General features: G+C 38.9%; 2 protein-coding genes across 2 annotated transcripts; both read right to left on the reverse strand.

Annotated features, from left to right (window-relative positions):
• Positions 1 to 4012: 4012 nt before the first annotated feature.
• LOC140929280 (uncharacterized) lies at positions 4013 to 7671 on the reverse strand. The gene is made up of 3 exons (XM_073379085.1): positions 7518 to 7671; positions 6043 to 6112; positions 4013 to 5912 (listed from the first exon to the last, which is right to left on the reverse strand). Exons 2-3 carry the CDS (start codon positions 6098 to 6100, stop codon positions 4090 to 4092), a joined length of 1881 nt encoding a protein of 626 aa, XP_073235186.1. The 5' UTR covers positions 6101 to 6112; positions 7518 to 7671; the 3' UTR covers positions 4013 to 4089.
• A 1508-nt stretch (positions 7672 to 9179) lies between these two features.
• On the reverse strand, positions 9180 to 12617 carry LOC140930211 (uncharacterized). The gene is made up of 2 exons (XM_073379875.1): positions 12497 to 12617; positions 9180 to 11545 (listed from the first exon to the last, which is right to left on the reverse strand). Exons 1-2 carry the CDS (start codon positions 12567 to 12569, stop codon positions 9588 to 9590), a joined length of 2031 nt encoding a protein of 676 aa, XP_073235976.1. The 5' UTR covers positions 12570 to 12617; the 3' UTR covers positions 9180 to 9587.
• Positions 12618 to 15462: the final 2845 nt, after the last annotated feature.

The raw sequence follows: 15462 nt of genomic DNA on the forward strand, positions 1-15462 counted from the left end.
TTTACAAGAACAACAGTTATTAAAATTTTCCCCGCCTTTCTCTCTTCGCTTAATAATAATAATTTTATTGATTTGTATTGCGCAAATATCAATCCAGGGAAAGAAATTTTCATCTGCGCATAACATTGACTCAACAAAATCCTAAAATCCTAGTACATATTCCAAAAAAAAAAAAAAAAAAAAATTTACACATCGTTCCTAAAAATTAGTAAAAATAACAATTTAAAAACAAAAATTAATCTTTAAAATCCTATATACAAATCCTTCTTAATAAAGAGAATAAAAACAATAAATTAGCTGGGAAACGCCTTCGCTTCGTTAACAACCAAGGCATACAACCTCTAGTAACTCTTAATAGTACTAAACCTAAAGTAATTCGGGCAAAGTAGAGATAATTCGATAAAATTGTGAATTTCAATCGATATAGTAAAATAATCAACATCGCAATTCAGGTGGCTGAATCCAGAGATACCGAGTCGTCCGTTCAGTACTCTTTTAGACAACATTTTAATGTGCTGTTGTCCCTGTCGACTATCATAAAATGCCATAATTATTTATTTAAAAACCAAACTGACAATGGAGTCGTAGTTTCTAGATTATCCAAGGGAAAGGAAAATTGGTTTCGAATTAACAGAAAGAATTTTAAAAAAATCTTTATCGTTTTTAAAATTACAATGTTTGACAGTGTAATGGATACGTAACTCAGTTGTTGTGCGAATCAGTTTTAGAGATTTAAGAGAAAGCAAGTTAACGATTTAACAGTATTTTACTATACTATAGGGGAATAATTCTAATAACAGATTCGATTATCTTGTAATATAATGTTCTTTTCCTTAATCCAGTGGAGTTTGGCTTCTCCAGTGTCCATAAGAGACACAATAAATTAGCTGTGAGACACAGAAAAGTGATTTTTTACCTGCTAAGGTTGACAGGGATTCCTTCAATAACAAGACGACAAGCAGACCAAACACAAGGCTGTATACCACTCTATAACAATAAAACAGTTCCAAGAAATCTTAAAGTTAACAATGGAAGTAAATACTAACTCCGTACGAGTGCAGGATCAAACTATTAAAAGAGAGAGAGCATTTTAATGCGAATAAAACTTCATCGAAAGTTATCGCCAGCACCTGCATCAAGAACTAATTAAAACTTGTGTTACATTGTTATTTTACACCCTCTAGAACAATTGGCACACGATTTAAAGGCTAAACCACAACAAAGCCAAACTTTAATGTAGAAAGCAAGTCTGTCATAACAACGTAATTGATTGGCAGTTTGTTGAAGAAATTAGCAACAACAAGATTTCAGAAGTTAAGTGGCTTCACAAAAGCAATAATCTTGCCTCGGAGCAAGTAAAATTAGCTGCTAAAAGCCTGGAGACCACTTACCTCATTTCGAAGCCATATATTAAATCTTAGGTTAAATTTTCCTTAACGGAGCCAGAAATTTACCAAAAAGTATAGCCAAACTTTGTTCCTTCTGAGCCGCATTCTATTTCCATGATCTAAACAGTAAAGTGATAAATATTTATTCACTTAGAGGATCAGTGACGTCCGGCCAGCGAGACAAATGACTGGTGTTCCGTTGTGGGTTAGTCGCTTTTCAAGAGGATCGATGGAGGGTATCTCATTTGCTTTAATTAGTTCTGGTTTGTTATAAACACCAGTCTTTTACTTCCAGCGTGAATGGTGGAGTCTGGTAAAGGTGATTCAAAAGTTTAAATAAGTCCATGGCTCAGATCAGTGATCATTCAAAAAACCTCTTTTATCAGCAGTACTTTCACATGATGTTATTTGGTTTTCAACATTTTACAAATTGAAATTTGGAGATTTTGTCGAGTTTTTACTTAAGCCATTTTCGGGAGTGAGAGGGTTAGAAAATCACTAAAGTAGAAAAGACACTACTGCCTTCTTAACACAATATTCACCAAAAGCCAGTAGAAATTACCACCGAGGTGCTGACCGCAGTGAGTTAGAAAACGATGGCAGATTTTAATGAAAAAGGGAAATACGGTTTAAATAGGAATTCATTTTTTGATATTTTTTGGCTCGTGAAAGAGGGAAAAAAGTGGGGGACAAGCTGCTGCTTTTGTACTGCTAATGGAAGTTTATCAGAGAGACGGCCTCGTACCCTTGCTGACAACGTGTTAAGAAGCAGAAACATGAAAAGATAGTCGGAATGAATGGTGGATTTTGTGTTTCAGAGTGCAAGGAGGCGCGATAATTGTTTGAGCTAGTAGTCGTTCAGAAAGGCTTCTGGATTCCGATCGATACCTTGCAGAATATTTTCGAGCGGGATCTGTCCCCAGGGGAGGGGGTACTCCCTTATAAGGGCTTAATGGGGACGTACGGCCAGCCAGGGTATGTTTTTCTAGATTTTTGTCTTAAACAGGGTATCGATTTTATCACTTTTTGTCTTAATCAGTGTATCGATTTTATCAATTTTTGTCTTAAACATGGTATCTGCGCGTATGTTCTACGAACTAAACTACAGCAAAATATTTACAAGCTCCTCGTTACTATGTTGATCAAGCTGTAAAATAGTTTTGTGATTGCCAATGGATTAAATAAGAAAGAGTTTCGATATTTATTATTGTCTTACACAGGGTATGGTTTCGGGTTAAATGTCTTAAACAAGGTATCAAAAATCGGGAATTCTGTGTTAAACAGGGAAGGAAAATCAGCGATTTTTATCTTAAACAGGGGCCCGGGCCGCACCTCTGCATCTCACCCACCCTGGTTCTTCCTGGTTATTCCCTTTAGGTGAAGAGACTAAATATCTGTAGAATATTGGAAAAGTTTGCTGTCTGGACAAGCAGGATACCGTTTGCCAAATTCAGCTAGTTTCAAATCGCTTGTGGTTTGAAGGTGTGTTGATTACGTACCATGCACAGCTTGATCACTAAGTTAGCTGTTTCATTTGAACGTTGAAGTTATAGGTCATTGATAGAAAGCGGAACTTGATGTGTGTTATTATGTGAAGTATTGCACACGAAAAGAAATTCCAGGGGCCTGGAAGATCAGTAAGGTGCATTCATTTCCTGTTAGGCATTCGCTTATCTTTAGAGTATTTTGGCCTTCCAGTACCTCAGTTGCCCGCCCCCTTCATTATAGAAGAGGACCTTTGCAGCTAGCCATTCAGGTGGTACATAATTGACACGCTGGAGAGCAAAAGTGGCACTGGGACAAGACAAACACAGGAAATTACCATTTAAAATTACGTATGCCTTTTTTGCCTTGTCCAAGTGCGACTTTTGCACTCCAGCAGGGCGGTTTTGTACCACCTGAATGGCTAGCTGCAAAGGGCCTATTGTCCGACTCCAACATTATAAAACCGTGAGAAGCAAAATGAGGGTAACGGTAACTTTTCTTACACTGGGAAAATAGTTAGCCTTTTGTTACCAGAGGTGATAGAGGATTACAATCACTGGTTGATCAGTAAATCTGAATGGCTTTAATTTAAACTGATTTTCGGTCAAAGTGGGAGAATTACTAAAACATGCAACCAAATTTGTACTTACACCAAGTTATTACTCTTTCACGACATAAAATTCATGGAACAATTGGGGAGCTTAATTCGGTAAAATGGTTTTGAATTCAAGTGGCGTCTGAGCTACCCCCGCCCATCGCAAAGCGCAAAGCCTTGTCGTAATTCCGAGAAGTTTTGCTTTAAAATATCTCTTGTTGATCTTAGTCTGTATGTTCTGTTTGCTTTTACTTATCTCCTTATTAACACATTACTTTCGAAAACAAGGCACCAAATTCAAACACAGGCTAGACAAAAGTTGCAAAAATGTCCAAGCCAAATTGCACGCTTTTTATTTGCCGCATTTTTTTTTTTTCATGCTGCAGATTCTGGGGGTATATTTGGCTTTCCTAACATTTGAGTCTTCTTGTTTATTACTCAATTTTTTTTTCAATAAGACAAGAATTCCTCCGGTTAAATCAAAACACTGCTTTATTCACTGTCCCAGACAGTTTACTAATGAATAAGAATGAGAAGCTGGCACAATTTACAGGTAGATCAAGGATAACTATACTTTATGCATTATCCTGCAAATCCTCTCGAAATCTGAAACTTCTTAAGTCAACTCTTTTTGGTCTTGGTGTTATCTTTTTTATGATTTTGTTGGCTGCTTTTGTTCTTTGTATAGGCACGAGAATTGCCTGTTATCTTTGAGACTTTCCCTCTTCTAAATGCTAAAGAACGCTCAGAGTTTAGGTCGTTAAAGTTTATGGAATCTTCATCTTTGGCCACAACAGAGGCGATTCCTAATGAATTAGAGCTTGGTGATAAACGAAGTGTATCACCATAATTACTACCAAGTTCAAGGCCAGACATCCGTGAACTAGTGGGATTTCTTGACCGGAGTCGGGAACGTAGTTTCATCAGACGCTCGAAATCAGGATTAGCTTGCACGGGGAGATTTCTGCCGCGAGCCATGGAGTCACTGATTTCCTCCATGACCAAGTTGTTGCCAAGAAGTCGAGGTAGAGGACGTGGATTTGGGTTCTGATGTCTCTCCAGAGGCTCGTTACGCTCTATGAAGTTTTCTTGCCGACTTGTAAAATCTGGCATCTCCTGTGCACTGTCAGAAAATATCCTTTCTTTTAGAGCTGACGTTCGTCCAAGCATTGATGGTGTCGCAGGCATGTCAAATCCGCCAGCTTTTTCAAGAAGGGAGCCTTCTCGTGATGCTGTTTCGAGGAAGGAGCTTTGCAGTGGAGAACGTCTCGATGTTGGAGCAATTAATGAGGATGCAGCTAAGGACGACGTTCGAAAAGGGCGTCTAAAAAGTGAAGACCCACCAACAGGAGAATTACTTAAAAAGGACGCATCCTTTAAAGATGAGCCAGCAAGAGGCTGTCTCCCCATCGGCGCTATGACGCCATTATCTAGCATTTGGGCATGAATCGGCTGTTCCATTAAAGGTTCTTGACGAACATTTTGCTCCATCATTGAAGTCCTCGTATTACTTTGTAACATGTTCATGCCAGCAAATGGTGCAACACCTTGAGTAGGTGGAGACATCACGGGATCTCCTTGAACACCAGCGTTTAGTTGAGCAAGATTGTTTCTTCCATTTACGTCATCAAATACCTCGTTGGTTTCTCCCTCTCCACGGTCGCTTGCCAGAAGGAGCTCCTGCCTCATTTCATTTAAAACCGAATTCCTGTCGGAACTTCCCAAAGCTTGTTTTAATATTTGATGAACAAGAGGCGAGCTTCCCTGCGTTGGTATTGGTCCAAATCCATTCAGTGTCTCGCTATTTAACGCATCATTAAGACTTCCAACATTGGAAGTCGGCGCTTGTCCAAAAAGTGTTGCCTTCAAATTTTTTAACAGTGGAATCATTTTAAGTCCATGTCGATGTTTTCTATGCATTAAAAAGGGATTCTCATCCCAGTTGTCAGAGATGCTGTTTACTGAATTGCTTCCAAAAGGTGATCCTGTCGGGTCTTCCATGTTATCCAAAAAGGACATATGATTATTACTTCCACGTTGTAGTTTGCTCATCAGAACGTTTTTTAACCAGGGTAACATTTTTGTTGGCCATATCATAGCTTTCTTTGAAAAGTTCCTATCTTTACAGGTTTGGTTGCCCTTTGTCTTGTTGAGGAGGTCGCACAGAAGTTTGTGAATCGCAACTCTTTGTGCCTTTTGATCATGAGAAGTATTCGAGGGATTTGTTTTATGCTTTGCTATAAGAGTCTTAGTAGTTCCATCGGTCTCATTCAACCTTTTTTCATGTTTATCCGCGGCAGAGCTTTTGGTCAAGTCTACTTTATTCTCTTTGTCTTTTGTCTTGTTGTTATTTTCTGGTAAAGATATGTTGCTGTCGATTTCTTGAAAAAAGTGAGTCAGATTACTTGATTTGCTGCGACCTTCGTCTCTTTGTTTCGGAATTCCTGTATGAACATAGAAGTGTTTATGTGAGTACACGGAAAAAGATGTTTAAACATGGTATACATACAACTACATTCGTTTACGACACAAAGTATAAACTTTTTAAAAGTCAAATGTGGTGAAAGCCCTTACCATAAGAAAGCAGGATATAGCTCGAAATGAAGACAAACGATGACAACAATAACTTCATTATTGTAAATTACTGCAAACCAATAAAAGAAAGGTAATGAAAGTTAGTGAAATAGGTAAAGTTAAGTTATACAACCCGGCTTTTTAGGTGACTCATTTGCTTTGGGCTGCGGCTATGCGATTTTATATTTTCCCGAGGGGGAATAGATCGTTTTCACTGTCACGCAACAAAAAAATAAATTGAAAACCGTCCAGTGAAAGAAGCCAAGAAAATGATATGTTATAAAAGACTAATATTTAAACAATTTGTCCGAGTCTCAGGTCTTTTTGGCCCACAGTTTCTGAGTTATTTGCCGAAACGTTTCACGCATCTTTGTAGAACTTTGTGTGGAGACGCCATATTGGTGCACAGTTTTGGTGCACCAATATGGCCGCCGAAAATCAACAAAAACATCTGGAGTTCACTTGTTCCATAAAAGCTCCTTCTTTTCACTCGAGAACTAGTCTACGTGCGCATAAACATATCTTCTAATGCTTGAAATGGTTATACTGCTGAAAATCAAGAGGAGAGACTTTTTTTCAACGAGACAGCATTCCTATTCTGGTGTCACGCACTGTGAAAACTCGGAAGTTCAAATGGCTGTATTTTCGAAATGAAACATGCTATGGGACTGAAAACTTGTACAAAGATACTTTTTGTTTATCTTCAACCTAGTGTAAATAAGAATTCGTAAAACCTCGCTATTTTGACATTACAATTTGATGACGTCACTGTGAAAACCATCTATAGGCCATTGCTCAGTTGCCACTTTAGCCTCGTTTTGAAAGTGAGGGTTTTTGGAACTCGCAAATGGCCTATAGGCAAGGACATTCCGAGTTACGGTAGCCAATCGAAACGCGCGAAAATTGCTATCCACTGATTCGGTGGATTCTAAAATCATTGTAATAGAGTATGGTCGTAAGGGAAAAAGTTAAGGAAACAGGGCTTTTAAAGTGACTACACACAGTTTTTTTTACGGATACGACGGATACGATCTAGCTTGCTGTTTGTACACACTGTGGATAAAAAAAAGATGTTATTTTCAGGTCAAAATTCTAAAAGCGAAATAAGTGCCCTCCTTCGAATTTGCTCCCGCCTCTCAACTCAGAAAATCAAAGGAGCATCTAAGCTATATCGATGTTTACTTAAAAGAGGTTAACTGTGCAGGATAACTAAGGCACTTGTATAGATAGAATAACAAAAAAGGGTCACCAAAATCGCAAATTAAATGCTATAATAAGTCAATGAAACATTCAAAACTTATGTAAGACTACCTAAGATACAAAACTATAGAGTGACTGATTACATCTAAACAAATTTATAGTTTTTTTTTAAGAGGGGAATTTAATGGTTTATAATGATCAAATTAGTTTTTATTCCACTCATTCACTTTCCATTATCTTAGTGTAACAAGAATCGTCTATGAATCAAGGCTTACCTGCAATTCATTGAAAATACAACTTCCATGAATCATTGGACCCAAAAGGATTGAACGATACACAGCTACATGTTCGCTATATCATTTCGATGTAAAGAAAATTTTCGTCGCTGAAAAATATCACTTTATCGCCATGTTTTTTTGCTCCGAACGTACTTGCTGCCCACGAAATTGGTGGCAATTGCTTTCGTTTAAATGATGTAAGAAAAACGACATTCTTTATGCATGGGTTGTCTGGCTTCATCATACGCTATTGGTTTTATCTAACAGCAATATAGATCCAAATATATAGCACTTAAAATACAGCAGTTTCTAAAATCTCTTATTAAATTACGTTTTCATGCTCTAAACTGCCGTAGAAACAGAATTTGGTTTGGCGACCTTTTTTTTATGTCAAAGGTGCCACAGTTTCTTTATGGTTACTACAAAGTAGCACAACGTGACAGGATTTGAAATAGAAGCCACATCATTTCTTTCATATTATTTTTTAGATTTAGAGATGAATCGAGCGTCAGTGCACCGTAAATTAATAAATGAACGTGTCATTTAACAACCTGCTGCCATTTGTATGCTTCATTGTCATCAACAAGAGACCGGAGTAAAAGGTGTTTCAAAACGTACCACCTAGAATCTCGTTTTCGAGTCTCAAGACAGCCAATAACATCACTTCTTAGCTGACAGCTGATCAGTCAAGTCGACATGCCACATCCAGGAATTGACCAATAAGGTAAACACCCATCCCCTAGAGAACAACTGTTTTTACTGTAACTGTAGCTGTGACTTCCATGTAGATTACAGAAGGGTCCGTCACCCTCATAAACAGCCAGTTTTAAGGGCTCAAGGGTCACCAGTGGACCATTTCGCACATCCTACTCCTAATGGTAATTTCTCACATGAAATGAGGTATATTTCTTGCCCTTTTTCGTTGGCCACATCCAGGAGCGAAGGTAGCAGTTTTCCAAATTATTGCACCGTAGTAGTAATTAAATCATTTAAATATAAAACGGCAGTGGGGACAATTGCAGTTGACTAGAATAGCCCGTAATCCTAATCTCCAGGTTGCTGGTACACATGCCCAGCTCGTATGTAGCTAGAATTCGTTTGGACTTCCACTAAGAATGAATAAAACGCACAGAACACAAACTGATCAAACGCGTTTGGACGTTCTATCACTCAAGACAGGCAATCACTTCTTCTAGAAGTACTGCAAATGCGTTTTCATCGATCTCGCACGCATTCCCTAACCTTGGGTTATTACTCGTATAAATATTCTATATTCTATATTCTACAATGGTCACAGCCCATGTAGTTGGCGACCAATGTGTGTGCATTACGGTTTTCATTTTGGGCTTTCAAACCAGCGAATAGAAATAACCAAGAACAAACAGGGAATCTCAGTAAGGGTTTTACGACCTTCTGCTTTTCCTGAGAGTTTACATATACGCATCGCCAAACACGCAAACAGGCAAGAAGAGAACTACAAGAAACTTTGTAGTCGGCAATCAGCCAACTTAAACATTGATATAAGCATGACAAGCAAAGTGAGAAGAATTCTAGAGTCAATACTTACAAGGCAAAAGGGCTTTCCTCACAATGGCCATACAGCAATTAAACATTTTTATTAGCAATACTCCTGTTTTTTAATTACCAAATCATTAGGGTTGTTTTTACAAAGCGGGAAGCTTAAATTTTATTTTGCTAGGGCGCCTGACAATTATGATTTAATTAATTTTTATGATATGCTTTTTATTATTATCATTCTCTAGAGGCAATCCGAAAGGTGACATGGAATGCTGACTCAAGTTGTTGTTCTCATTATTGTTCTTCTCATTAGCCTTCACACTTTTCATGATTTACCCATGGTTTCTCCACTGCTGAAACTGTTTTGAATAAGCGCTGTCCGACTTCGTCAACTTCAACATAGCCTTTATAGCAGCTTCAACGCTCTTTATGGAAAGTGGATCCTCACCTTGTTGAACCAGCTCCGAGAACTTTGGAAGCTTGCAGTTAATCGACAGTGTCACTTTCTCCAGTCGCTGTTGAAGAAACTGTCTTACCATCAACCATATCTCAATATTTATGTTTATGATGCTGTATGAGACCTGATTTATGGCGATGATGTGAGTGTTTATGTGAAATCCATTTCTTAAGAATTTTGTGCTTCGATCGCCATTGACGCCTTTTTTTACTTGAAGCTACCTGCGCTTCCTCGTCTACTGCCTTAGAGAGCTGGTGGATTGTTCTCATTAGTCTTCCCATTTTTTCATGATTTACCCACGGCTCCTGCACTGATGGAACGGTTTGCTTTTTGGAATAAGCACTGTCCGACTTCATCAGCTTCAACATGGCCTTTATAGCAACTTCAACGCTCTTTCTAGCAAGTGGGTCCCTCACTTTGTTGAACACAGCTCCGAGAACTCTGGAAGCTTGCAAATAATCGACAGTGTCGCTTTCTCCAGCCGCCTTTGAGGAAACAGGTTCCTGTGTGGATGGAGAACCCCCCAAACCAATAGATTCAGCCTTGACGTCCTTTAAGGCATTATTATCTAAAACGCGGTTACTTCCTTTGACGCTTCCCGGGATTTCTTGGTTTAGTATAGAAGAGATAGAAAACGTGGGTAGCGTTGACACTGTGGCTTTGTCGGTTTGAACATCGAATGTTCCTGGGTTTGGATCTGTTGATGTTGTATCTACGGTTGGATGATAGTTTGAAATTGTGGGAATAGTTCTGCTCTTTCCTAAAACACCATCACGATCGGGTTCTATTTTCACTTGGTGAAACTCAGAACTTGATCCTTTGTTAAAAAGACTGGCGTCATCCAAAGTCTTTGTCGTCTTCTCCGAAATTTCTTGTGGGCTGTTTCCAGAGTCAACACCATTTCCAGTTCTATGGGTAGAAATGTTTTCCTTGGGCTCCATGTTGCCATTTTCGATGCCTTTTATTATATTCTCGATGTTTTTGGTGTCAACATTGATTGCGGAACTGTCATCTTTACCACCATTTTGTGGAGAGTCAATGAGTGACACCTTGGACCCTTTCTGATCCGAAATCGTCAGAGGAAAGGAAAGGTTACTGTCAAAATTTTGTATCACCTTGATGTTACTTTCACCAGCTTTGTCAGTCGGATTCTTTCTGCTCTTCGGTTGACTACGCTCCTTTAAAGCATTTCCAATCTTTCCTATCGTCGAAGAATCCACTTTCGTTTTTAAGGATTTGTTCTGGGTGGTATTGAATTTGTCCATTTCGTATATGTCTTTCAACTTGTCAACCAGTAAACTCAACAGAAGCTTTGTAACCACATCTGATTTAACTGGTTTCTTCTTCCTCCCACTTTTAGTGTTGTGTCTTGCGTGGATGTTGGATAAATCTTTCAAAGTGTCCAAATCATCGTTAGGAAGATCGTTAAAGTCCACATTTTCATTTGGCGGAAGTGGAAATCCAATCCCAGGCTTTCCCAGTGGTGATTGTCTGAGCTTTTCTTCAATTAAAGGATTGTTGAATGCACTCAGTTCTGAAGTTCCAAGTGTTTGGGGGGGAAGTTCGTTCTCTTCCACTGGATTATTGAAATTTGCCAGACCACCTGTTGAGGCCAAACTTTTAAGATTCCCAAACATCAAGTCTGCTAAAACCTCTTTTGTAAGACCATTGGGTCCTGTTAATGGGTTTCCAGCAATACTTTTTACGTATCCTGGAACTGCTCCAAGTGGTCTTCCAAATCCAGTCTCAGGAGTCAGTCTGCTTGCCTGTTGAACATATCCAGAGACAGGATTCTGCTGTTCCTTAGCTAATTGTTCGAAGGCTGAAGGAGACTGAGGTAAAGCACGAAGCTGCTGACTGAGCCGGTTCAACTGGTTTATTTGGTCTTCAACTTGTTGTGCAGTGACCTCGGTAGTTGCACCTGGAAGTCCACGGAAGGCCATCATAGAAGGATTATTCCCTAACATTCTGTCTGCCAATGCCATTTGCTGAATTCTTGGTGGAACAATAAACTGCCGTGCAAACTCATTGGTGGAATTTTCTCTTTGAACTGCAATGAACATAAATGAATTGTGATCAAGGCCTCTCTTTAAAGAGTTTTAGTCAACCCTCATTAATTGAAGGAGACTGCATCCTAGTGAAAAGTATTTCAATTCCTCAGATCGAAATAGCATGTGTTTGATTCTTTAATTTTTTTTATCTCTAGCCTTGCCACACTCCACTGAGGATCTTGTAATTAGTAAGAAAGAAGGTGCAGTCTCGGACAGTTCAAACCTTTAAATAAAAGCCTCAGTGTGAAAAAGTCTCACTGATTTACCGGCATCCAACAACTTGCTCACGACAGTTAGAATTTTTCAGTGGCATTATGACGATTTGATGACTAAAAATAAATATTCGTGATATTTCATCCGACGTAAATGAAAAGGTGAAACAATTCTCGAACTCAATCGAAATTCTAGCAGCTTGGATTTTTCCATGATGCAACTTTTCGGACTTGCCTGAATGTTGACGAATAAAATGTAGTCATAGACCTCATCGGGAACAGAGGCAAGATTTCTCTTTAACTCACTTTTAGAGTACAGTGCCTTGCACAAAAAATGCCTGGGCCTAGAACGGGGGGGCTTAGAGGACATAGCCTGTCATATTTAAACCTCCCGTTATATTTAAACCGCTTATGCATTGTACCAGGAACACTGCAAAAATCAACATTGCATCAGTTCACACGTTCATCGAACAGTTCATTTCTACTGCTGTGTAATAAAATAGAGGCAATGTATAGAAGGCAGTACAGTATATGGAAGGTCGCGCGGCCTTTCATACATTGCTTCCATTTCATTAAAGCACGTAACAATTACGCGAGATTGAAAATCCACCCCAAGGCTCTGAAGACAGGATAATGCGCACATCACTTCCTAAAAGTTGTTTCAAGCTGAAGAAGGACTCAGAACAGACCTCATTTCCTCGCGTCTACACAGGAGTAAAATTTGAAGAGCTGACGTACCCGTAGTCGTGGTTCCCCTAACAACGGCAAACAACAGCAGAATTGAATATAGTCGGTGCCTTTTGTCTGCCATCTTTCACTGAAGTAACACCACAAAGGACATCTTGTGACATCAGCTGTAAAGCAACCATATAATTAATCCAATCAATATATCAATTAACTCTAATATAACTGCGAAACGTCCTGCTCTCCCACCACAACTCAGAAAAAAAGCAGAAAAACGTTTTCTCTGTTGGTAAATCCAATCTTGCAAATTTAAGATTCGTTCTCTTTACCCTATTTTATACTTCTATTAAGAGAAACGGACGATATTTGGTACTACATAACATTCTTCCCATCGTGTTACCCGTCTTTTTAAACATCGTTAATCATCGTGTTACCCGTTTTTTTAAACACCCAAACACCAATTTCATAGTGCAATATGGTTGAATAGGAGTATATAACTATCGGTAAAGAGGCTGACTCTTTGTAAGAAAAATTCCTCTGCTGTTTCCAGCTTTTGCACAACCTAATTCTTTTGTCTTGAATTTTTAGTTTCTTGGCCATGACGAAAATTACCGACAGGCTTTTAATATATAGACAAAATCCTGTGATGTAACCATTCAAATGAACCTCTTCACTTCAACTGTTCACAGTTTAAGGTTATGAAATTTGCCTTTGGGTAATTTTTAGTCTGTGGTTTTGCATTTAACTGATTGATTCTGTGCCCTCCAAGGTGAAAATGCACATAGCAGGTAGTTAACGAGGTCCTCTTCAGAAGTCACGCCTAAGACAGGCCAGTTTGGAAGCACAAAGGTCAGAAACTCTACTGCTGAGCGTAAAAAGTTCTTAACTTCGGTCATCCTCTGTGCGTTTTGTTGTACATAAATATAACATTAAGTTAACAAAGATGCCCTCAACGCTAATTATCTCCTTCGATTGTTTTGTCTTCGCTCCTGAATTTAACCTGATTTGTTTAAAGACCTTTTTACTGGACACAATTTAAAAGCGATAATAGGACAGTAGGATTACTTACTTCAATGTTGAATCAGGCTTAAATCTGTTTACACTCAATATTTAGACATCTTTCAAATATCTTTGAGCCATACATTTTCAATATAATTTCTCGTCGTTTTGCTTCTTTGACAGCGAAAATGTTGATACAATGACGTCATTCTGCTTTTGGCGATTAATATTTAACGCGTTTTAGAGAGCTTCCCCAGGTTGAACAAAGAAAGATGTTCAGTGAACCACATCGATGGGCGTGAAAGTTAGGTAGCTACAGGAAGCGTGGGTGTTTTGCAAGTATCACCAACAATGCGTTACCAGCAGGCAAGGCTAGGAAGCTGCTCGGGTCAAAATGATTTCGCCAGTTTCCAGTAAAGCCGTAGTTTCTAAAATCCTTACAAATATGACTGGAGTTTTTAAGTTTTTAAACTGGTGGAAATATTTTAGCTCTATAGTTTAAATGGGTCCAGATTAAAAAGAGAAAAACACATTAATGCAGTTTCTACGCTTCGTTTTTTGAGCAGAAGAAATCATACAGTTGGCAAAAAACTACCTAATCTATTGATAAATAATAATAATAATAATAATAATATGAAAATAATAATAATAATGATGATGGATTGTTGATTGCATGCCTCAATGCGTTTACAGAAATAAAAATCTATCATGGCCTAAGATTACAATCGATATAATAAACAAAAATCTGACATAAAATCGGACATCAAATCAGACATCAAAGCAGATATCAAATAAAACATCAAATCGGACATCGAATCAGATATCAAATCACACATCAAATCGGTTATCAAATCGGTCATCAAATCGGCCATCAAATCGGCCATCAAATCATACATCAAATTTGACATCAAATCGGACATCAAATCAGACATCAAATCGGACATCAAATCGGTCATCAAATTGGACATCAAATCTGACATCGGATTGGACATCAAAACGGACAAAAAATCAGACAAAAAGTCGGACATCAAATTTGACATCAAATCAGACATCAAATCGGACATCAAATCGGTCATCAAATTGGACCTCAAATCTGACATCAGATTGGACATCAAACCGGACATCAAATCTGACATCAGATTGGACATCCAATCAGACAAAAAATCGGAAAAAAAGTCGGACATCAAATCGGTCATCAAATCGGACAAAATATCAGACATCAGACATCAGACATCAGACATCGGACATCGGACATCAGGCATCTGTTTCAGACATAGGACACCGGTCATCGGACATCGGACAACAAATCGCACATCAAATCGGTCATCAAATCGGACAAAAAGATCGGACAAAAAAATCAGACATCGCAGACATCGGACATCCGACAAGAGACATTAGACTATGAGACATCGAACATTGGACAGCAAAATCGGAAATCAAACATCACTGCATCAGACATTGGACATCAGACATCAGACGTCAGACTATCCGACATCGAACATCGGGTATCGGAAATAAGACATTAGACATCAGACATTGGTTATCAGACATAGGACACCAGACATCCGACATCAGACATCAGACATCCGTGTCAGACATCAGCATCAGACATCAGACATCTGATATCAGACATCGGACGTCAGACATCAGATATCAGACATCGGACATCACACATCGAACATCAGATAGCGGACATGAAACATCAGAAATCGGACATCAGACATCACTGTATCAGACATCGGACAGGGGAAATCGGACATCGGACGTCAGACATCGGACATTCGCATCTTACTGTTTCTTTCTGATTCATTTGGTGTTGAAACGATAAATACGTTAACACTGACTTCCGTAGTTTCCTCGAAACCACACCCGATTTCAGACCAAAAAGACCAAAATCTATACCGCTGTCAGACCGAAACGGCAAGGCACAAAGACCCTACCCTTTGGGGCGGCACATACCTATATGGTTTATACAAGGGAGTGCCCCCCCCCCGGGGGGGGGGTTTCTTTGACATGGGCGT

The sequence above is a fragment of the Porites lutea genome, chromosome 3, assembly GCF_958299795.1.
Source record: "Porites lutea chromosome 3, jaPorLute2.1, whole genome shotgun sequence".
Lineage (NCBI taxonomy): Eukaryota > Metazoa > Cnidaria > Anthozoa > Scleractinia > Poritidae > Porites > Porites lutea.

Excerpts from the sequence above, each read along its gene's own strand:
- LOC140929280 (XM_073379085.1), bottom strand. The coding sequence starts at position 6,100 with ATGAAGTTATTGTTGTCATCGTTTGTCTTCATTTCGAGCTATATCCTG. Across the intron at positions 5,913-6,042 it reads CTATATCCTGCTTTCTTATG|GAATTCCGAAACAAAGAGAC; the intron begins GTAAGGGCTTTC and ends ATGTTCATACAG.
- LOC140930211 (XM_073379875.1), bottom strand. The coding sequence starts at position 12,569 with ATGGCAGACAAAAGGCACCGACTATATTCAATTCTGCTGTTGTTTGCC. Across the intron at positions 11,546-12,496 it reads TAGGGGAACCACGACTACGG|TTCAAAGAGAAAATTCCACC; the intron begins GTACGTCAGCTC and ends TGTTCATTGCAG.